At 31.8% G+C, this 24,926-nt stretch overlaps 2 protein-coding genes across 3 annotated transcripts in view; one reads left to right on the forward strand and one right to left on the reverse strand.

Annotated features, from left to right (window-relative positions):
• Nucleotides 1–24,926, forward strand: part of LOC113398882 (threonine--tRNA ligase 1, cytoplasmic) — a 52,577-nt gene that overhangs the window by 24,266 nt on the left and 3,385 nt on the right. The gene's annotated exons all lie outside the window — the stretch shown is intronic.
• LOC113398515 (phospholipid phosphatase 2-like) overlaps nucleotides 12,942–24,926 on the reverse strand; it is a 91,015-nt gene continuing 79,030 nt past the window's right edge. For both annotated transcript variants that reach the window (XM_026637283.2, XM_064217755.1), the window contains exons 3-8: nucleotides 20,166–20,320; nucleotides 18,675–18,895; nucleotides 17,700–17,826; nucleotides 15,471–15,653; nucleotides 14,894–15,056; nucleotides 12,942–14,859 (exon numbers count right to left, since the gene is read on the reverse strand). In XM_026637283.2, the coding sequence (XP_026493068.1) occupies nucleotides 14,925–15,056; nucleotides 15,471–15,653; nucleotides 17,700–17,826; nucleotides 18,675–18,895; nucleotides 20,166–20,320 (818 nt within the window). In that variant the 3' untranslated portion in view covers nucleotides 12,942–14,859; nucleotides 14,894–14,924. The remainder of the gene's footprint in view (nucleotides 14,860–14,893; nucleotides 15,057–15,470; nucleotides 15,654–17,699; nucleotides 17,827–18,674; nucleotides 18,896–20,165; nucleotides 20,321–24,926) is intronic.

The following is a 24,926-nucleotide window of genomic DNA, read 5'->3' on the forward strand; positions in this document are numbered from 1 at the left end:
CCATCACTTTCTTTACCTTTGTTCTACTAAACAAGTGAACTTTACAGGAGTTGAATAAGAAACCGGTATGGTCATTCGTTTATCCAAATCAATGAACAACGGGTCTCCCTTTGCTCTACTCGTATTATAAAAAAGAAAGTTCGTTTGTTGTTCGTCCGATTTTTCGTTAATCATTAATTTTTTTTGTATTAAGCACATTATAACTATGAATGGATGATATCATAAAAATGTTTTAAGAATAATTCTTTGATCAAAATTTGAGTACTTTAATTCTAAATTTAATAAGAAAACAATCAAACTTACGTTGATGTTATATTTAGAAACTAGTTGGCATATTTTAAGGGTTGGTTTTCAGTGATTAGGCATAAAAAGCATTTGTCCGTCCTTGGGGTTTTTAAACCAAATTTTATCAAATTCGGTTGAGTGGTTTGGCAGTGAAAGGGCAACAGACAGGCCGACATACAGAGTTGCTTTATACAGAAAGTTGAACAGAACCCAACCATATTATATCTGACGTTACTTGTTCAAAAATCCCACTTAGGAGAACAGGAATATTGTGTCAACAATCTGTTGCTAAGTAAGTTGCCTTAATGCGCCGACTACTATTCAATTTTGTGTTTTATTTCACACATTGTTGAAATTGAATTTGTCGATTTACAGACCTATAAATGTGACTAAACCGAACTTATAAATTACAATTTACTTTAAATGGGAGAAGAACATAAAATATTTTAACAAATAAAATTATTCAAAATAAGAGTAAACTCAGTATTTGTTGATTTCACGGTTGTGTATCTTCTATGCGTATGTCACCGAACTCCTCCTAAAGGCTTAAACTAATTCGATTAAAGATTTTGTGTGTACCTGGACGGTTAGATTGGATCTGGTAGACGGCGATCAGGAAGTAAATAAAATTCTTATTGGACACGGATGAAGTCGGGACAGGCAGCTAGTATTCGTTCATATTCATTGTCTTTACTTAATTTTATTTGTGTTTCTTTTTGGTAGAATCTACATTCCGAACCGGTGCGGTCCGAATGAAAAACTTTAAGCGTCATTAGCGCAATGTTTTAAGGATGCAGAAGAAGAAGGAGGACCGCCTAGCGGTGTAAAAAGACGGAGGATCGATTCTGATCCCTTGGGCTAGTGTCGTTCCCATTTCTATTACAAGCTTTAAGCTTAAATGCAGGGGTAAATAGGAATATTAATAATGCTTTATAACGGGGCAAAATAGGACTTGTAAAAATGTACCTACACGAATAAAGTGTAATATTTTGTTTTTCTTCTCCGTCAAGTTACCTTATCTTTACTAATATTATAAATGCGTATGTTATTATTTATTTATTTCTTTATCAGAACTACACACACATCATTACAGGATATGGTTGTCCTTATTCGATAATACAGCACGTTTAATAATAATATTTCAAATAAGTAACGCTGTCTTTGTCTTTTGTTTTTTTTTGTCTTTGTTGCTCTTTCACATCCAAAACATTGAATCGAGTTTGTAGAAAATTTGTATAAAGAAAGCTTGAACTCCAAGGAAGGGCATAGGCTACTTTTGATGTCCAATACCTGGCAAACGATCCCTAAAACGCGAGCTAAGCCGCGGGCGACACGTAATCTATATAAAGTCGTGCCACCGATTTCATTGTTTCCTACTCATTTTGATAGTTCAGTACAAAATAAAGTCATATATGATAATATGACGTACTACGATAGTCATTTTATCACGCAACGGTTAAGAATCTGGCCGTAATTTAAGCTGATACTCGTTATATGTATTCTATTAGGCGCGTTATCATTATTACAACTATTGAAAAAAATCTCTTCCGACCATTTTACAAGACGTTTCCATCGAGTTATGTACAGTTGACGACAAAATCAGTTAAAAAAATACATATTTGGTATATAATGGTTTTGAGGGGAGAATACTTTTTTGTGATAATTATTGCAAATGTTTTCTATAAATTCCTAAACATAGTGAGTTACTCTGCCAGTTTATTATTATTTGTCTACCTTGCTGATCTATTAGGTAGGACTAGGTAGGTAGGTATAAGATTATGTCGTAGTCCTATGTTATGAAAAGTAAGTATTACTTTTGCTCCTGTACCGAATCTTTCCCCGGTCGTTCCGATCGTGTGCACCTATGTTACTGCAGTAGAATTTCTTCATTGCAACTGACTCGTCCTTAAGATAAACCGATAGCCGATCTCGCCGGGATTACTTGTATTGCTAGGACGTACAACTTATTAAATTTTATGTAACAATATATTTAACACATAAGAGCTTAGAGTTAGCGGTCGTCAGTTAAGATTTATGTGCTCTATGGTCTGGTGGACCAGTTTAATTTGAATATGAAAAAACAAATGTTTAACTAATGAACTATCTATATGATTTTTTTTTTATTATTTAAACAAATTCTGTCCTTAACTGTACTTTATATTCAATTTCTCAATTTCCACAATTCCAAATAGTCCAATACGCTTATTAGCATATTATGATTGCAACAGACTGTCCGATACTTAAATTATATCTCAGACGTTATCCATGTCATTTTCTTAACCGTCAAATATATTACAATAAAAGTCAAAAGTTGACATCTTAAATATATTATCATTGATTTTAAATATTAGTAATTTATAATTGAAAACGCAACATATCCGGAATAGAATTTCAATGGTAAAAAAATCTTTGACATTTTACTGACGTGACACCATCTTGAATATAAAATTTACTGTGGTACTCAATATGTATTTTTGAAAAAAAAATAGTATTTGTTTGTCGGAAGTTTGGAAGTACATTTTAAGGAAACACTTGCTATAGGGGACACTTAAATCTCCTGTAATTTTATAGAAAGAAGAATAATAGAAATAAATATATTTATTCGGCAACTTTTTGTAGTGCATCTCATATGTGTAATATGTAAATCTAAGGATTGTTTATCTTTATACGCTCTTCGATAAGAAAAGGGCCTAGATGTAATTCTATTCATGCATTATTCTGCCACAGAACTACTGTATTAATGTCCCATTTTAAAAGATGAGTAAGCTAATGCACGTGATGCCAAGACTGGTCCTGATTGGCGATACAAAATATGGCTTATGACTAACGTGGCCATTCGTCATGCTTTAAATGAGACAGTCTCGTTTTTAATTTACGTGTCCCATCTGAAACAGACTCGAATATGACCGGACTATTAATTGTAAGTATTTTTGAAACGTATATAATTAATCAATAAATAATAAACTTCATAAACTAGTATTTAACACTATTTTTTTTATGTGATAGGTCCAGTACAGTACATTAGTGCAGTACTCCATGTGAGGCCGAATTTGCGCCTTGTATAGTCTTAGGCGACGGGCCAACGTGAAATACTGTCTTGCCTTGCTGAGCACAACGAGCTTTTTTGATGCCAATTTATATGCGTTCTACTCTAATGGATTAATAACTTGTCAGGTTATTTATGTCACTTATTGATCTTAAATTTGACGGAACTAAACGATGACTAATCGGCTTTTTGGCTTTCATAACCTAGGACAATGAGATGAGATGAGATGCACTGCATTAAGGTTGCTCGATTGGGCGTTACCAATAAATATGCCTTGCCCTCGCAGATCTTACAGCTCATATACTGTATGTTAGTTAACAAAAGTGTTACAGTCGGATCAACACAATAATTCGTCCTACGTGTAGTGTATTCGACGAAATTTATTGCAGAAATAAGCCGAAGGTTCTCTCGGTGTTGCTTTATTCAATAAAGGAATGTGAATATTTTTTTTTTTAGACAGATATCTTCGGAGTAAAGAGCAAATAATAAAATAAACGGAAAGTATTTTGCTTATTATTTTCTATTACTAATTTAAAAAGAAAAAGTAAAGGCAACACTACACGATATATAATTAGATTTTTATACCATTTTTATATTTATTTATGCCATAAGTGATGTCGCTTCCATTTCTTGTATTTCCTCAAATTAATCTTAGTCAATTCTTTTCTCATCAATGAAGGCAAGTTGAGAAATGAATTATTTGATTGGAAGCTACAATCTCACATCTATAATGAGGTCTAATGTGAAACTCTTTGGAAAGACTAATTGGACAATGTATCTTTAGAATAAGAACTTCCACGGAATTTTAAACTTTAAGCTGTAGTGTTAAGAAACAAATTTGTCTGTAATATTTCTATATATATTGTTATTCTTGTCAAATTTTATGAAGTAGATAAGTACAGTGCTAAGATACTAATCTTTGAGTTATTATAGTAAGTACCGTCATCGGTTCGTGGTTTGATTTATTTGAAAGTAAAGATGAACGCTCACGGCGGGGTAAATTTTGATTAATATAATAAATTATAATAGTGTAATATTAGCCTTATTATCATATTTATTTGTCAGAATAAAATATTTATGGTCGTTATCATCTTCCTGGGACATTTACAGGCTGTTAAAAGTTATCTTGCAGACGTGTATAGACTGAAATTATCCTAGGATTCTTTTTTTATTATGATATAGGTAAACGGATGATCAACTGGGCCAACTGATGGTATGTGATTACTGCCGCCCATAGAGGATGGCGCTGTAAGAAATACTAACCGTTTCTTACATTGCTAATGGGCCTCTAACCTTGTGAATTAAGATATATGTCCAAAGTGTCTAAAGTTATTGGCTCACTCAGCCTACAAATCGCAGGCCGCTGGGATTAATATATATATATTTTTATTTTAAAACTCTTCAATTTGTTTTAATTTAGCCGACTTAACCAATCATAATTAAAGTCCAACCATATAGGGATTGTCTTGACTGATTTCGACCATGGTGGCTAATGTCAAAGGAGAAGCATCCAACATGACTGAAGAGACCTCAGGTGCACCGTGCAATACACCGGTGTATCCACTCCCTACTTCGAGACTCCGGGCTGTAACTGTAAAACCCAATATTTTTTTATCGGCCTAACTTGGCACTTGAACCCACGAAGGTACGCAACACATAATTAATACAAGTTTGTTTTCAGGCGCGTATATGTCTCCATGATAGCGGATGCTTAGTCTGCTCTCACTAATAAAAAGCTTAATCCACGGGTTTTGGGTATATCGTTATCGAATAATAAATAATATGAATACCAGTAACGGAAGTCTTAAATATGTCACTATATAGGTTGAATGCTGGTTCGTTATCACTAAGTTTAGTTGCCTCATTACCACCTACATATTTGAGTAAATCTTCTTGGAAACATTTAATTTATACTTAAATATTATAGACAAGACTCACGCATAAAGATATTAAAATATGTTTACGAGGACGCACCGTAAAAGTGCTCTTAAACGCGCTGCAGATTGGTTTTACTGCTGGCTGTCAGTCGGGTGTCATGAAGAGATCGTCGAGCGTGGGAACAGTACTACTCAAAACAATACAGATTACCATTGGTTACTAGTTTTAAGATAAATCATTTCTATTAAACTCTTTTACTTTTGGTTTAGATGCATACGTTCAAATTACTGGGTCTTCTCCTGATCTATGATTGCAGGATTCAAACCCAGACAGAAAGGAATTTCCATGTGCGTAGTTTGTGATTATAATAATTCAGTTCCCATTGGAAACGTAATTTAAATGCAATTCTGCGACACGAACCTACATTGGAGCGTGGTTGAATAGGCTCCATAACTTATCCGTAAAGAAAGAGGTGCCATAGTCCAGTTGTGAGACATTTATTTACTTTTACTTTTTACTTTGTTTTTGGAAAAGTCACACTCGGTTGATTTTTTTTTCGTAAATTTATGTTTACAATGGTAAAATTGTTTATTTATGAAATGGTCTAGCGGCATTTCATTCATTCAAGGCGTGCTATCATGCATAAAGTCGTTAATGTTATAGTAATCATAGGCGCACTTTTACGGTTTTTTCGACCCTTTCAATAGAGATTTTTTAATGGTACCGTATCAAATGTAACATCCTCGTTAGTTGTTATGAGCTCGTGTTGTTGCTACATTGAAAAACGTTGTACAATGTTAGTCGTAGATAGTCGAAGATAAATGCATTCAAATGTGAGATCATTTGTGTTTGTACTTTTGTTTTGTAATAACACTAACAAAAACAGTCATTAGCGGCTTTGTCCAAGGAATATATTTACATATACATTTATATATTTATTTGTGTATATTTGTGTAGTATGCGTGTTTGTCCAATCTAAAAATTATTTGTTAAATACAAAAAATGTTACTTTAAATGGGTTTATACGATGATCCGCCCCCATAAGTGTTGAATATTCTTCGTTGACCTTGCTCGATTACCCATAAATATACTCCCTGTATGCCTTAAAAGTGTGACATGTTTTTTCAACACAACATCTCGCCCCGCTACATTTTTTTTGTGCGACAAAGTGCATCGCGAATCAGACGCATCGATTATGTAGAAATATCGTTATAATATATTGCAAAAAAAAGCAGAAGGTTCCCTTACTATTGTATCATACAGTATGTTGTAATCAATAAAACAAAATTGAGACAGATAGCTTAGGAGCAAAAAGCGAAAAATTACATAAATAGAAGATTCCTTGCTTATTCATTCATTCATTCATCTTTTATTTAAAAAGAGGAATTGCTATAGATGGTGTAATTTACCATACATTTTTATTATTTATTTTATAGTTAACGATTACCGACAAAAAATTTTAAATTTAAATGCAATGTATATTAGGCCACAGCAAATCGCATGAAATACGCAAATCTAAGGTTTGTTTATCTTTTTTCCTACTTCCATTGGAATAGGCTATACGTTGATCAGTCTGACTTACATAAAAGACCATAACAAGACCTTGCTAAGAAGACGAGCAGGGCCAGCTAATCGTAAAGAATCACAGCCTAGACACATTGAGACTTTACGGAATATAGATATTACATACACAATGCACCACCAACCTAAACTAAATTAAAATTTTGCCTGTACTACTGGCCCATTCAAGTCAAGTCAAACAAGATTACAATGTGTTGTTGTTTTGCGTTTCAATAGTTGTGGCATCAACTAAACTGACAAATGAGGGTCTCATAATGAGAATCTCAAATTATCTAATTTTGAGTATAGTGAAATATTACAGAGCTTAACGTCATAATAGATAGTTATTATGTAGATGTTGATCAACTTTGTTAAGAATTCACCTCATTTGCGTGACCAAGAAAATGGATTAATTTTATATTGGACTTCAGTTTCATTCGCGTTAAAGCTCCACTTGGGTACTACCGTCATGTTATAAAGTTAATGACCTTCCTTAATCTATCAAGCTGATAGCAACAAGATTCAAATACGACTGGCAGATCATAATTTAATCGTGCTTAAACAATAAATGTGAAAAGTCACATTTATAATATTAATATAGATTTCAAATATATTCATTCTCCCCGTTGGTGTTTTCAATAACTTTTAAACGTATGTTAACAGCTATTGACCGCATATTTGAAATTCATATGATAAGCGTATGAGTATATGTTGTACTTCGTTCGTTCATCTTTGTATAAATTTAAAAATGATTGAATAAATCTATTTATAGATACGTACTATCAAAAACAATATAGGTTAATCTAAAATTATAGTTTAAAGACACAATTGTTATATAGATTCTACACAACAATTATTCGTGCATCGCGGATTTTTTGTTAAACATAAAATTATGTAACTAAAGTATTAAATATTGTAAATTGTCTATTTGATCAGGCAATATGCAAATATTGGCGATTTTTATGGTATTTTCTACCCCGCACCACTCTATGGAAACTTTCACCGACGGTTTTTCCGAACCGACACGACTTGGGTTCCCCTTTTTAGAAAATATCGTACACATTTCTTAAAGGCCGGAAACGCAACTGCAAGCCCCCCGGTGCTGCAGATGTCTATGGGCGGCCATTTACGGGATAAAAACTAGCTACCTTTGTGCTATTCCAGAGTATAATCTAGATCTATTCAGTTGTTCTGGAATGATCGTGTAACAAACCTAGCATATATAACAGTTATGAGAAGTGAGATATTTTTTGGTCAAGTGCTTCGGCATGGATAAATGTAAAATGTTCTGCAAAGTTTTATTATAGAATCAAAACACACTTTGCCCCAGAAATGATTGAGTCTGCATAGTTCCGACTACTATGGCTGAGTGTTACAAGTTTGCCTTCACTTCTCCTGTTTACGGTTCATACGAGGCTTATTACCGCTTCTATCAAACTAATCGATTTTATTGTATGTACATAATAGTGTTTTAAATATATTGTGACGAAGGGCGATATTTCAGTGTGAGATCAAAGATATCGGATGTGTATTATGTGATTTCCGTGCTTCGGGAAATTCGTAATTTCGTTCTGTTACTTCAAATTTCCCTAAAGAAAAACCCGTAGAACTTTTCAACGTGTGTCAAACTAGAGATTTGAACAAGGAGCTTGGACCTCTTCGAAGTGATCCTATTTTGACACAATATTTCCTTTCTTTACCGAGAGAAAATCTTCAGAAAGATAGCCTTCTAAGGGATCCGATATTAACTCACTCATGTGTAATTATAAAGAAATATTATAGAGTATGTAACTTTTACAAGGTAAGTAAGTCCGGCGTCAGTCTTTGTAAGTACAATATTAGCGAATATTTGAGTAACTTGATTACGCCGCCTGTTCCTAGATTTAGAGCAAGGATCGTACGATGGCATTAAAGTAGCTTTAAGATTAATATATTAAAATTAAAGTTAATTGAGTAAGTTTTCAGAAGTATTACAAAATTACTGGTAAAATAAGGTGTCAAATGGAGCTGGCATCTCTCAACCAAGCATTTAAGTGAGCCTTAAAATGCGTTATTTTAAATGATTTTATACACAAATAAGTTTTTTAAGTTGACCTGATGGCTCAGTGATTTCTTAAACGAATCTTAACCGAAGATTAAAGTTGCAAAGCAAACCCTCTAAACTTTCATTTGATTCAATTGTTTTTATAATTGATCCCGTGCTAGACGGTGAAAGAAATTTAAAAGCATAATGTTTCTTAATAAACATAGGAAAGCAGGAGTTCATTTTTCAAAATTAATTTCCTAAATTTAATATAAATAAATGGGGAATTTAATATAAATATTTCTTACAGTGCCATTGTCTATGGGCGGTGGTGACCACTTAACATCAAGTGGCACATTGCTCGTATATCTACTAGTAGCAAAAAAAAGTGCCATACCAATTAGAAAAGGCACGGAGCTACAGTTTGAAATAAGATTTTAATGATCTACATTAATTTAAATAAGTTAATATTAATCCGAATATATGATTCAAAGCGCTGATAGTCCATATTAAGCTGCCATTTTCTGCTTTACTAGTTACAAAGAAGATATTGTACTTTAATAAGATAAATGATTCTTCATAAAACGCATCCGTATTATATTAGTGTAATAATAAACTTTGATAATGCAGTAGCTACGCTAATTTTACACTCGAATAACCCCATAAATAATAAAAGCAAACTTAAATAACCGGGAAAGTGCAATTAATACTTATTACAAAATTTGCTTGAGTTTAATTAAATTATGAACATTGCACTTTAGTTAGTGTTTCTGTTTGATTTTGAAGTTTGAAGGGCAATATTTCCGTCTCACAAATTCATCATCAGAAATTAACATAGACGTGTTATACGAACGATCTTCGAGATTTTTCTTTATATTGATAATAGATTTTGACGGTATTTAATTCGAAAGTGTATAACAGCACATGCGAACTTTCATCGCGCCCAAGAATGTTTGATTTAAGGCAAATCAAATTACTGGTCCAAAGGAGATATATCTCTTCACTATATCAGTAACATTGAGATATCCGTCTATTAAGGGAACTCAAACTATAAGTTCAGTGGTATGTAACAGTACACTGTATTGTTGTGTTCCGGTTGGAAGGGTGAGTGAGCCAATGTAATCACAGGCACAAGGGACATAACATCTTAGTTCCCAAGGTTGGTGGCGCATAGGTGATGTAAGGAATGGTTAATATTTCTTACAGCGCCTTTGTCTATGGGCGGTGGTGACCACTTACCATCAGGTGGTCCATATGCTCGTCCGCCAACCAATGCCATAAAAAAAAAATGTCTTATCTAACGTCAAAGATGATGTTTCGTATTTAATAGACCATATGTTTTTTTTTCTAATATCACTTTTGCAAACACAAGCGACTCTTACATTATATAATACACAATAGTATAATGACATGTCATATTGGTAATAAGCACCTTTAACATTATATCCTCTCGGAAAATGTGTTGCAACCGTCTGACGTCATTGATCAAATCAAATATGCCCCGTTTCCTGTTAGGCACTTCCGTCCCTTTTCATGAAATCACACATTGCAAGCGAGTAAGATTTGCACGCAGATAAAATTTAACGTCGAAGAACGCGCCTTGTTGAGTGACCACGTCTTTACTGTCTACGCTAAGTTCATCCTGCACTACGAATAGGTTAAGATTTTGTAAGAACTCAATACAATATTATAATATAGATGCTCAAAAAATGCTGGAAAAATTGTGTTCATATGACATAATTGAAATTAACTTCGATATATTTATTCTAGTGATAAGTAATGAGTTAAATTGTAAGCAGTATGTTACGGTTCAAAATCTCGCGAGATAGATTATAATCTAACGGTATTTACAATTTTACGGAGATATATACACTATAAATTGATATTGATGATGTAATTTAATAATATTTATAAAACAGGAACTACTGAATTCCATGTCATATTAAGAATGTACATTATTTATTGTTTCAAAAGTGCATGTAAATGTGTGTCTGAATAAAGTTTATTTGATATTGTTTTTTAGAAAATGTTGATTTAGTATATTACATTAAACGTGGATGGGGCGTGGGCGTTGAACACGATCTCTAATGTTTTCTTTTATCCACTAGCATTTCACTGAATGCCAGTCCGATGCCTAGGGCGTCTAAATTATGTAAGTAAGGGCTTGTGCATAATATGCATAGAATTAACTGCAATTTTGAGAGGTATCTACTTTGGCTGCAGCAAGGGTGAGTATTCAAGGTTGCAACATTTCGCTCAAACAAGTCTAACGCCATTACTAAATGATATTTCTTATCTTTTTCATTTTAACTTAAAAATACCTTTTTATTAATGATCCTTTAGTTATAATTTAAGATACATAAATGAAAAATATCTCTTACAATGTAAGACGAATCTATTTATTTCCTTTAATGTAAACGTATCTATCTCCTTTTTCGCAACGAACAGCGATATTTTAAGACGTTGAGTATAGTTCTGAGTAAGTTTTACCTAACAAATTACATAATACTAATATAGTGAATTTGTAGAATAAAGTTTAAGTAGTATATACTAAATAAAGTTAACATAAAATGCCTCTAGGTAACCTACATGATGTTTTCCTGACAATAATTAGTACCATTATGCCCTATAGCCATAGGCCTATAGCGTATAAGAGATTCCGAGGTCCTGGATTCAAGTTTAGTCCTGACGGTCGTCGGACCATTAAAAAGATATTGGGTATTTCTGTTGTAAATTTTTCAGTAACAGCCCGGAATCCGCAAGTTGGATTTATGCACACACCCATTTCTCGTAAAATACTTAAAGTCGTTGGACTCGAACTGGAATTATTTCCCGGCGTGTCGGATTTGGGCGTGAAGGAAATAGAGAGTGCATCTGAGTTTAAGCAGATTCTTTTAAACAATAGTTTGCTCTGCGCAGTTAAGCCCTTTCGAATGGCACCCGTGTTCAAAATCGGTCGAGAATACGTTATTAACTTTTTTTTTAATGTTATATAGTTCGGTTGACTGACAAATGGGTTATTTGATGATATGGTAACCATTGTCTGTACACATTGCTATTTGAGAAAAAAAAATCATTCCTCATATCCCCGATGCGCCACCCTGGGAACTAAGATGTTATGTTCCTATACTTCCCTTCCAATTCTAAGTACCTACAGCAAGGTTGCACAAGTGCTACACCAAGAAATATATACTATTAACTCATCAAAATAATATATATTTCATTACACAGTTAAGTTTCAACTTGTATAAATGTATCAGTGTCATCTTAGAATATTAGATCAAGTGCCTTTGGGTAAAAATATGAAAAATAAGAACACTGGAATCATGATTTTAAATGCCGGCGAGCTCAAACTTGTGCCCTACATGGGTAGGGTCCAGATAGAACGTCATATATTTATTAAGTAGTGTAGATATTAAAATGGCTAGTGAGTACTCGCCCTATATCGTAGCTGTCAGTAATTTATGGCAGTGCACAATCTGCGCGATTCTCGGCTCGCGTGTTGCATACTTATTTATTTTTGGATCGATAAAATTGTACTATAAATGAATGAATATATAAAGATGTTTTTCATATGTTATCTGTCAAACATGTGGTCCAGATAGCAATGAAAAAATATATCTTTTTAATTTTATACGAAATTTACTAATAGTTGTATTAGTGTTGCCATAAAATCGACAATTTTTATGCAAAATATTTAGTAGACATTGTGTTATTAATATTCTATCTAATGACAATTCTTCTATTGTTTATTATTGATTAAGATTTTATTCGAACGCTTAATCGATAGTTACACATGAAACTACTCGTAAATGGCACAGAAATTTTAGTATGTAACTTTAATGCAAGCTATTGTAGACAGTTGTAAACATACTACAAAGGAATCCAGCTTAAAATAAATATTTCTAAGAATGGTCTATAGACTACATACAGCTAAATATACTTTATTCCCAGATATTCAGTCTGCCGATAATGCATTAATTCATGAAGCGGGTTCAGATTATATTTATCTTTATAGATAGAATAAGATAAATCAATAATAAATATATAATTCGTATGTATTACTTACAATTTTGACGAGTTATAAATTCAATACTGGCAACAATTTTAAGGTTATTTATAATAAAAAAATAAAATAAAACAAGGAAATAATTTGATCTAGACATTTATTGAAATCAATATACACACATACAGACACGCACTACTTTATAATATTTACAATATAAAATACACACTAAATGCAAAGGAATGTTCCGAAGAATAATTTACAAAAGACATAAGTAGGTAATATTACTCTAATATTATTAAGGTATGCGCGCATTTGATATTATTCGAACCAAAAAGTTTTTATATTTTAAACCTTTATAAAATCAATATTACACTGATAGTTGATAGACAGAATATAGCAGTGAAATTCATTGTTTGCGTTATATTTACAGTATTATTGGCACAGATTAATTCCGTGTCAAAAATGGCATAATTTATTGAGTGTACTACAAGGAGATGCTATACATTTTTATTTGCTATCCTTATACTGTTTAAATGTTACCCATGTCAAAAAAAAAACAATATAAAAAAATAAAAACACAATATCAGTGTAGTAATCTCGGTTAACATGTTACTTTTAAATCCATAATTTATTTGTCAAGTTACAGTGTATTTATATATATCGAACAATCCTTGTCTTTTCTTAAAATATGTGACATTATATAATATTAGGTAAGCAAGCTGTATTAGAACCAACTTTTTGCCCCTTAATTAAAAATCTATGAAGGTGGGTTATGGAATTAAGTTACTATTAATGTTTATAGCAAAATAAAAAATATTTTAATATCTTACGACTAGAGCAGGTACTACACATTAAATACTTTCGTTTGGTAATAAATAACTTAGTAATTATATTCATCATATTAATCAAATTATTTTATATTAAAAAGTTATAAATTTACAACAATCGATAAATGTCAACTACTAATTTCTCTTATAAATTTGTAAGCCCCTAATTTAAATCATAAATAGAACATAAAATGTATATTAATGTTCATTAACATTGCATCATCTCGTACGAAATTTGTCACTGGGAATTATTATTCCGACTGTGATCAAAACTTAACCACAGATAGTATTAAAAAAAAAATATTTGGCGCCAAACGTTACCGCTTGTCGTTTGTTGCTTACAACTATTTATATTAATTTTATAAGTAACGTTTTTTTTTTTTATTATTCAGCTTCTTAATTTCTTTCATAATTTTTATTTTATAAAATTATAAAGTTTATTTTGTACATGACATTCATTGATTAAAAAAGAAAAAGATTTTTAAAACAGGATTACTGATTATACGGCAAATGTTTAAATGAGTATTTTTATTACATCGTAGTGGACCCACAGAAACATATACTTAAATGAAAAATAATTAATTTAATTGTCAGTTTTAAATGTCATTTGTTATGAATATAAAATGTAAACACATATTAAGTATAACTTTTTATACGAAATATGTATTAATTATGTCTTATGTTTTTTTAGTTCTTTTAAATCAGTTCTACTAAGACAAGACAAAGTAATGCATTAATTTCTAATTATTTACACATATAATGGCGATATGATTAAAACGCCTATTTAATATAAATAATCTTTATAATTATTTATGAAAGTCGGCCATTATTTACGAAATAAGTGAAAATTTATTGTATTTTTTTTTTTACTAAAAGCACACGTAGGTACTTATTTATTCTGGCTAATATTTATAGATAATACAAATTATTACTATTATTAAAAATTTAAATACCTACGTAAGAATGATTCAACGACTTTGAGCAATCTAATTTTTCTACGTTTAGTATAGAATAGTATCTCTAAAGATTATTAGATCATAAAAATATTTGAAAACGTCTAACCTCAAAAATACATAATTTTTATCAAACCAATCACAATTCAAATGTATCTTATCCCGTAATCAACTTGACCTTCGCGTCATCACAATCACATTAACTAACCACCAGATCTTCAACTGACTCAACATCACTAACAGTATCCAATATTTTTCTACATATTGTCCATGTTTTGGGATATCATCGAAACCGATGCCCAATGAAGTTTAAAGGCCTGTCCAGACCTTACACAGCCTGCGGCTAAGGGACCACAACCCTTGGCTGACTGGAGAGCAATCTTCGTACTGACTGGTGGTTGTTACCATCACTGCTGGATATATCACTCGTGCTGACAACAGCTGGCTGGGAGAAGTTCTTGCAAAGAACTAGGACCTGGGATATAAAAATATAAATTAAGGTCGCGGATTTACTTATGACTTCAATTGGTGATAGAGCTTTGTTCAATCCCGTCAGGGTACCAATTTATTAAATATTACCATTTCCCCGTACGCCAATGTCATACAAAAAAAAATTTGTATTTTATAAGCGGATTGAAACTTTGAACTGTTTTAGTAACTCATTAAGTTGAATTTTTATACATGACAAGGATACTATATTTTCTATTGTCGTATAAACCAGAGCTGTTACTATACAATATATCTTACTAAATTAATTTAAAAAAAAAACAGCTGCTGAGTACTCTAAATCCTCATAGGTCTTTAGCACTTTTTTCTGTTTTTTGACAATATATAAATAAGCGAAGATTTTGAAGGAAGATACTTTGATTTAAATTTTTAAATATTTTACCGTGTATACGACACTGAACATTCCCACAATTGCACCAGCTAGCACGTCCCACCAGTGATGTCGGTGATCAGTGATTCTTGTGAGTGGACACACCACCGCATATATGATACAGAGGATCTGGACGAGTGGTACCAACAGGACTGTTCGATTGTGCCAGCTGAATGCTCGTCTTTGGAGATACCACTGAAAATAATAATATTATATTGTAGCAATGTTTTTTCGTTTAAAATATATCAATTCTAGGATCACTATAATTCTTAATAACTGTGCCTTAATAGTATTCGAAATTCAAATATTATTAAAGACTTCATGATTAATAAAAAAGATTTTTGTATTCTGATTATAAGTGGTCATTTCCATTCGCTGTTAGAATATAAGCTTTTCTATACACTGTCAAATACTGGCTCACTCAATTCAAAGCGTTATATACCGAACGTTAGGTCGCCATATTAATAAAACGAGCGTGCTGTATCGCTCTAGACCGGCAAACATAAAGCCCAGTTCTACTTCTACTAAAAATATGCCTGAATTTAAGTTTATCGCAATCGAATCGAAATCGTTGCCGTTCAGTCGATTACCAATTTCACAAATGTAATGATCCAATTGCTTTTCGGTCCAAGTTAAATCGGAGTGTGAGCGAAAATCGTATCATAGCCGTTATATATTAGTAGATAGGATTATTATATATTATTATTTAAAGATTAGGCCCCGGGTTATTGTAAAATTTAAACAGTGGTAGTAGAAATCTTTTATATTATTTCTATTTTAACTATACGTGATTGATTTGTAACAGTGATATACATAAATCGTAACGCTTTAAAACCTGCAGTCGAATATTTTTGTGTAAACTGTATACCGTCTATTCTTTGACCGTGTGAAATATCAAATTGAGTTTAAAAAAGAAATTAAACAATTAAAATTTATCTGACATAATGCCACCAATCGATTAACAATTTTACTTATAAATAAATAAATATTGGACAACATCACATACATTACTCTGATCCCAATGTAAGTAGCTAAAGTACTTGTGTTATGGAAAATCGGAAGTAACGACGGTACCACATACACCCAGACCCAAGACAATATAGAAAACTAATGAACATACTAGTCGACCACGGAGGTCGTCAAACCGTTATTAAATTTCTTATATAAGGTAAAGTGATCAGTAATTAGGAGGGGTTAACTATTGGATGAATGTTTTGGAACGAAGTCCACGGCTTATAGTCGAGTGAACTGGCAGAAATCGTCTCGGAAGGTAAAAGCTTTAAGCCCCCTCTACGCGACCTCTCCCTGTTTTTTCTTTCCCTGTGTTTCTTTCTATTATATACTGTTTTATATAATATAATTTACTCATTTCTTGTTATTGAGTTCATTGATACGGAATTTTTAATGACAATTTTATTTCTTGTCATTCAATAATTTTCAACAGTAGTGATTTATTTCACTGTCAAAAAGCAACTTCGTTTCAGCTTGGTGTCCCGCGACGCCTATTTTTTATGTAATGTATGTACTTAAATAATTGTCATACATTTTTTTGTTTTCCTCAAACGCATTCCTAAATCGATAGGCAACTTGTCTAGTCCTGGTCTATGATTGGTCTGCACGGAACCCATGGGTTGATTTTGTAGTGTTTCAGGGTTAATTAAGTGAGCAGTCACTGTCAATGTTACTTCCGTGTGGGGCGGTTGATTGAACGCGGCTAACACGAGGGAACTCTGACCGCATAACGGTTACACAATTCAAAATGCACAATTATATATAAATTGGGATGTATGACGCTAAGGTCAAAAGATATAGGAAATAACACAGCAATGCTGCAAATTTGAGAAAAAGTCGTATCTTTTAGAAATAGGTTTAGAACTGAGACATGTTTATTTCTTCACGTTTCCTTTAATAAAATAATTAATCAAGGAGACCCGAAATCTGAAATCCGGCTCTGTGTTCAAATGCATCCAGTAAAAAAATTATAAATTTTCCCAAAAATCCTAATCCCAAAAGTCTCAAAATTCTCAGATAAAGGTCGGCGATTCTTATGATATTTTCTTTCATTACACAAATTCAAACAAATATATATAGATTTGAACCCACGAATACAAAATACAATATAGAATTTCGTATCTCAGGTCATAATTGGTAAGTTTAACCGTAGCAAAATCTAAATATTTAAATTTGGAACAGTAAAAAAATATGTTTACAATTTACATTTGAGTATAAAAAAAAAATTACCGCTAAGAATAATCCACAGTATACGGACAAGGACGTATGTCCAGAAGGGAAGCTTCTGATGGAGTCAATTTGTAGGTACCGGGAGTATCTCGCAGACGTGCAGGTGTAACTGCTAACATACTCTGACCTGAGAAAAAAGTACATATTAGTCTTACAATAATCTCAACGCAGTATAAAATAAGGTCGCTTCCGCCTGTACGCTTAAATCTTTTAAACTACGTAACGAATTTTAAAGCGGTTTTCATCAATAAAAAGTTATTCAAGAGGAAGGTTTAAATTTAGGTATATAATTATAGTGAAGAAGAGCCGAACATTTCAACTTTCCTAGCCAGACAAAAACCAGAACTTATTTTTGATGTTTATTCTTCAATCTAAATTATGTTTAGACACTTATTTGACCCGTGCGGAGTCAGGGCGGGTAACTAGTTTTAATATATATCGACTAATAATTTGATTAAAATAAATTTAATAATTATAATATCTAATATTTTATATTTATTTATTAATTTATTTTTTCTATACAGCTACTTGAGGTTGAGCTATTAAAAGCATATTTGAATACTAATATTAAAGGTTCGGAATGTAGATTCTAATGAGAAGAACCGGCTAGAAAATTAGTAGTAAGGAAATCATTTATTCAAATAATACATACCTATATAGACCTAAATTTATCTATCCTGTGTGGAAATCAACGAATACAAATTCATTAATTTTTGAATAATTTATGTAATATATTAATTAAATCAAATAATATATAACAATCTTGTATTACATAGGTGCAATATAACAATTTAAAAAAAAGCATAATGATCTATAATCTAGTTTCGGAAAAAAAAGACGCACACACACACACAGACGTGTTATTATAAAGATACGAAAGTAAATAGAGACGCGTTCTTCTTCCATCTTTAAAGTTGTTTATAACTGTGTTGCCAAGTGTTAAAAATTTTTATGTAATAAAATATAACAACTTACCCATTACACGTTCTAGCTTTATCCGGCTCGCATAAATCGAAGAATGTGGGTCGTGGCGAGCCTACCACACATTTGACCACCTCGAGTACCATTAAATTGACCACTGCTCCGTAAATATAGTCCCGGTATATGAAAGCCGCGGTACGAGCACTTGCCAGTAGTTTGTTTTTCTTGATAGTATACTCATCGTCTCTGTGCAGGATCGTTTCAATACCCCACAACTGCAATTGAATGATTGCGTAAGTGTTGGAACTGCACTCATGTACCAACATTAATTTTATTACGTAATAATGCACTCTAACGTCAAACGCTTTGTCTTTGAGTGCGTATTTATAGAAATAATGATTTCTTTTACATAGTTTTATTTAGACATTTTATTTACCTGACGTCATTTATTTTAATTATGAAATTGTCTCGTTGGTCTAGTGATTTATTATACTGCAGATCATGTTTAAGTCTAACTTCGAAGTTACTAAATCGCTGATCAAAGTCAGATTAACTGATATGACTTTAATCTGAATTGTCATCGGTTGATTGCAGCCGATGTTGCCATAAGCGACCAATGAGCGTTCCGTATTCGAATCAATTAAATCGGAGCTTAATCAGCGATCAAAAAAACTGAACAAACTATCAATACTTATGTCATTTATGAGTTCTGACATCGTTTATTTATTGTTCCGAACATTCGTTTTGTTAAACTTCAAATAAGACTGTTAATAACCTTGTCATTAGCGAAAACGTTAACAAAATCATGAAGTCGATAATTGTTTTTTTTTTGCAATGCAAATACATATTTGTGTATCGATTGAAATGTAAATTATTATGTTTTCTCGTGTCGCGAATACAATGTGTGGTTAATGAGCAAGCGCGAATTTAGACAAACAGAAGTTTGTTACGAACAAATATAAACAATATACTTTATAATGTCATCCTTTGTGTGTGACTATTATTTATGTTTATTTATATAAACGATGGGGTGTGGTATCGAGTTTAAAATTTCGGGGACGACACTTTAAAAAAAATGTTTAAATGTTTATCGAATTTTTGTATTAGAATGTCAGGGTAAGATGTCTGTCACTAGTGTGGTTGTTGAATTTTTTTTCGTTATATAATCAATCATTTGTCGTAGGTTTTTTGTGAAGAAGAGAATCTCATATTGTATACATATTATTTTTGTATATAGATTGAGTATTTGCAAGGAGAAGAGTAAAAAGACAAAATAGCGTTGTCAATCTCGAATTTGATGTATACAGCGTGATTTTTTTTTATCTTTTACTTATATACTACATATATCGAAAACATTCATTATAAATGATAAAATAATTTAGTTTTAATATGATTTTTTGTAGAAGTCTTATTTTTATGAAGTATTGTTTAAATATTCTAGGTTATTTTCACAGCTCTGAGGTTGAATTAAAGGATATTTAAAAAGTTAAAAATCTTCACGACTGGTCGAATTAAATGGATAATTTTATTGCTTAAAATACTCACAATTAGATACGGGACGATGACAGTGATAACTGCGATGAGAGAGATAGATATAGTGTCTCCTGTGTGTGGGAAAGAGAGGTCCGGATCATTGCATCGGAACCCGCTTCGTCTGCTTGGTAACGCTCCTACTTCTAATAGGATGCACACTGCTGCCACTGTTGACAAGGAAAAAAAATATAATTATATACCTAATTATAATTATATGTAATTTGTAAATGGAAAATACACATATGCCATAATTGATCTTAGTTAATATAATAATAATAAAATCATGAACTTAGTAGCTATGTAGTTTTACACATTTAAAACTAAAAAAGGGTAAACATGTCAATTGTACGACGCTGAATACTTATAACGTCAGTTACTATTTAGGTAAATGCCACAGACAATTAAGATTAAGAAATTCTAAATATATTCCTTAAACTAATTGGTGTAATTATCTCTTAGGTCGATGCCTTAAAAGTAATCTATTCATTAAAATGTCGTTAAAAGTAAAAAAAAGTGATTAAATTAAATAATCTTATCGTTGGCTGTAAATCGATAGACAAACACTTGTCAAAACAAATTTATTTTGTTTTTTTTTTTTAATAATATATATTGTATCTATTGAGGTTATAATGTGTTTTGTAAACTATAAGTAAATAAGATTATATATTATGTTTTATATATAACCTACTCATATTTTTTAGAGTAAATTTGTTTTTTTTAATAAGCAGTCACATAAGTAAACAGTCTTTATTCTCCAAAAAAAAAATCTTGCAACATAAAAATAAAATTAAAAAATTAATAAATGTTATTTTATCTATATAATTTACGACAGCTGACCTTTCGTGATAAAATATTTTTTTATATCTCAAATCATGAAAATATTTTTGGACGAAGATGTCATAATTAACTTCCAAAAATGTCGAAAGATGATTAAGTTAATTTAACGAATAAAAAGTTTTTGCATCTGGTGTATCCTCTGTTGCATTCCACATCTGTGACTAACATATACCCGTGGATATAAAACACAAATAAATATTTCGTCATAAACTTTTTCATTTGACCTGAATATAATTGTTTCCTTGACAAAAAAGCCTTAAAAAACCAAGTAGGTAAGACGTATCCTTATAGTTATAGCCTTATTGTGTTACGATTCTCGTTAGCTGACTCAACAGATGTAAAATTTAATTTAAACAATATTAAAAGTGAATTTTATTGATCGGTCAATAAAATGCGTTGCATTTATTTTAAAAATGATATTATATATATGGTTCAATAAATCTTTAATAACGCTTAAACGATTTGTTAATCATCTTGCATTTCTTTACCATATACACACATATATACAAGGTGATATATACATATAAACGAAGGATACGAATAAGGTACTAAATATACATCAGTATTTTTAAAAGCTTTTATTTAACCTGCAATGTATGTATATATGTATGTGCGGGTGGAATCTTGCTACTCAATTTTGAAGCGGATATCTTTGCCCGATTTGGCTGAAAATTTGTATACACGTTAAGTTTGGATGACAATACACGATAAGCTGCTTGACGTCATTACAAGTCCAATATGGTGGAACATTCGAGATAGCAGAATAGTTATTTTTTATGTACTTATGTAATATGGGTGTCAAATGAAAGAGGATGTCATGAATAAATTGAAAAATATTCTGACGTCACTCTTAATCCAATGTACCATCCGTCCATATAGATTTCGGAAAAGACGGTGTTCACCTCATTCAGGCCAAGTCTGTGCAATTTCCAGCAAAATATAGTCACAGAACCGTGGAACAAAGAATTCTGCCACTTATATTATGCTGGGCTTGCACAGTACACAAAATGCAGGGTAGTACTGTCGATCACGCCGTTGTTTATTTAGGCAAGAAGCTCTTTGCTTCTGGTCAAGCATACGTGGCCTTAAGTAGGGTAAAATCATTAGAAGGTCTTGTTATTGAAGATTTAGACTGTTCGAAATTAACCGGTAAACGACCATGCAACAATGATGCGTTGAATGAGATGAATAGACTCAGAAACCTAGACAGTCATAACTAAAAAGTAAAAAATAAATTCAAAGTAAAATTACTTTTAAAAGAAAAGCTTTTATTTAAATGCTCTAAAAAGAAGAAAATAAAATTTTCCTTTAAAATTTTAACTATCAATTTATAACCTCATTATACACAATTTCTTTAATCATAAAAGCTTGTCGCGTAATAACCTTGCGTAAATTAACTAGTACCATATAATTTAGTAATTTAATCTGCTAAGTTTCATTTTATTTTATTTCAGTTTAATTAAATACTTCTATGTATGTACTTACGAAAACCTCGCGACAAGCTTTTATGATTAAAGAAATTGTGTATAATGAGGTTATAAATTGATAGTTAAAATTTTAAAGGAAAATTTTATTTTCTTCTTTTTAGAGCATTTAAATAAAAGCTTTTTTTAAAAAGTATTTATACTTTGAATTTATTTTTACTGGATTTAATTACACTGACAAATATTTGTTCAAAGATCACAACATTTGTTAATTAGGCTTTAAGCGTTAGGCTATTTATTTTTTTCTGTACTTCATACCCAGCGCTAGAACTAAATTTTGCTGCGGTGACAATGAAAAATATTTATGGGTCAATGTTTTCAGCCTCGGGATTTTCTTTTTAAATATTCATGATGATATTCGGCAAACAGGAATATTCGTGTTCGTTGTATCACTACAAGATACCAGAGCTACATTAGATACAAGTTGTCGCCCACAGCTTCGCTCGCGTTTTAGGGTTTGGTCGTCAGGCGTTAGAGTTCTTGGAGTTCAAGCTTGCTTCATACCAATTAACATCAAATTCGGTTCAGTGATTTCGCCGTGAAGCAACATATAGACAGATAGATACTTTCGAATTTATAATATTAGTAAAGATTGTAATAACATAAAAACATATTATAGAGTTGTTGAAATCATAGTTAACGGCACCATCGTATCATAAAATATTAAATACTAGCAATGAATATCTTCCAGTCAGGGAGGTCGTACTGCACCGCCATAAAACGTACGTGATTAATTGTCTTACAACTATAATTACGGATCGCTTTGAGTTCTTGTATTTAATGATACAAAGGCAGAGACGAAACAGTTCAGTACATTAAATATATATTCTCATTTGTTTCGTAGCTATTAACGCTTTAGTGTTAATTAAAAAAACGGTTTTTTTTAACGTAGTAGAATATTTTCAAATATATATATAACGTGAGAGTATCTTATTAGTGAAAATTGGTGATTTTTCCTTCTTTACGGGAGAGGGGGATTTACCTCGGCAGTAGGATATTCACAAGCTTTGATTTCACTTTTATTTTAGTGTTTTTTTTAATGTAATAGGTAGTTGCACGGGCAAAAGGACCACCTGATGGTAAGTAGTGACCACCGCCTATAGACATTAACGATGTAAGAAATATCAAACATTCCTTACATCATCAAAGCGCAACCAACCTTGGGAGCTAAGATATTATACCCCTTGCGCCAGTAGTTACACAAACACTCACCCTTCAAACCAGAACACAATAATATTAAGTATTGCTGTTTAGCGGTAGAATATGGTACCTACCCATAGCCTACCACCAAGTTAATAGTTGGTAACGAATTTATAAATAAGACTTAAATAGCTGTAGGTCTTCTTTTACATTCAGATTCATCTGTGTTATTCACACGGTGATCGGCGTAACTAAACTTTGTATTGTTATATAGAATGTCGCTCTCGCGTGGATGGTACGACTCACCTGCCTGTCTATCCATGGTCTGGACATATTGACAATTTGATTCAGTTATTCTTTTCATTTATTATGTTAAATCGAGAAGGATGTCGAGGAAATGAAATGTTCGAATAACATTATGTCTTCATTCAAATTAGCTGTAAAGTTTATTTACCCGCCAGTGTTAACACGATTTCCAAAACTAAACATGATACCTAATTAGTTTAAAGAGGAGACAATTTTATTTAACTCTAAATTGATTCTTTAATTAGTATCACCGAATGTGTTTATCGGTCAATTACGACAATTAACTGTTGGCTTTTGAACAAAGGGCCAACAATTATGAATTTGTGACGAAACGAAAGAGATCATTTAAAATTTAAAGACTGAAATTGGACAGTACACAAAGTATATTTAAAAATGGCGGCTAAGTGACTTCTATTGAGAGGTAACGTGGAAATTTGATTTAGATATGGGATTAGCATCATATATAGTAATTACTGCCGTTTTGATTTAATGGCTCCGGAGTTCAGGTTCCGCATTTAAAAAAAAAAACTGTCCAGAACAACTAAGCCCAGATTTAGGAAGGCAGTGTTCCCATACATTGGAAAGCAGATTCAGCGTCTGCTTTCGCTTTGGCTGTTAAGGCCATTCCATCGGACTGTTAAGCGAGAATGAAAGTTTTATTGTTTGATGATGTCCGTCCGTGTCTGTGATGATGACCGTGTCGGTCAAATTGCATATTGGCCATTTTAAATGATCATAAATGAAAAAAAATATATAACCATAAGAATTCTTAAAAAAAAAATCATGTAAGTAATTTTTAATCCAATATAATAGTTTCTTAAATATGTATATTCAAATTATACATCATTTGACAAATTGTATATTACTTTTAAGCAATATATTTTCTTTCTTATATATGTATATATATTTATTGGTATATATCTCAACCAGTTAAAGCAACGTGCATCATGTCGCTTAGCATTTTAACAGCAGCATTCGCCTTATCCATATTCAAGACGGGCATAAA

This window comes from Vanessa tameamea, chromosome 18 (genome assembly GCF_037043105.1).
Source record: "Vanessa tameamea isolate UH-Manoa-2023 chromosome 18, ilVanTame1 primary haplotype, whole genome shotgun sequence".
NCBI classification, from domain to species: domain Eukaryota; kingdom Metazoa; phylum Arthropoda; class Insecta; order Lepidoptera; family Nymphalidae; genus Vanessa; species Vanessa tameamea.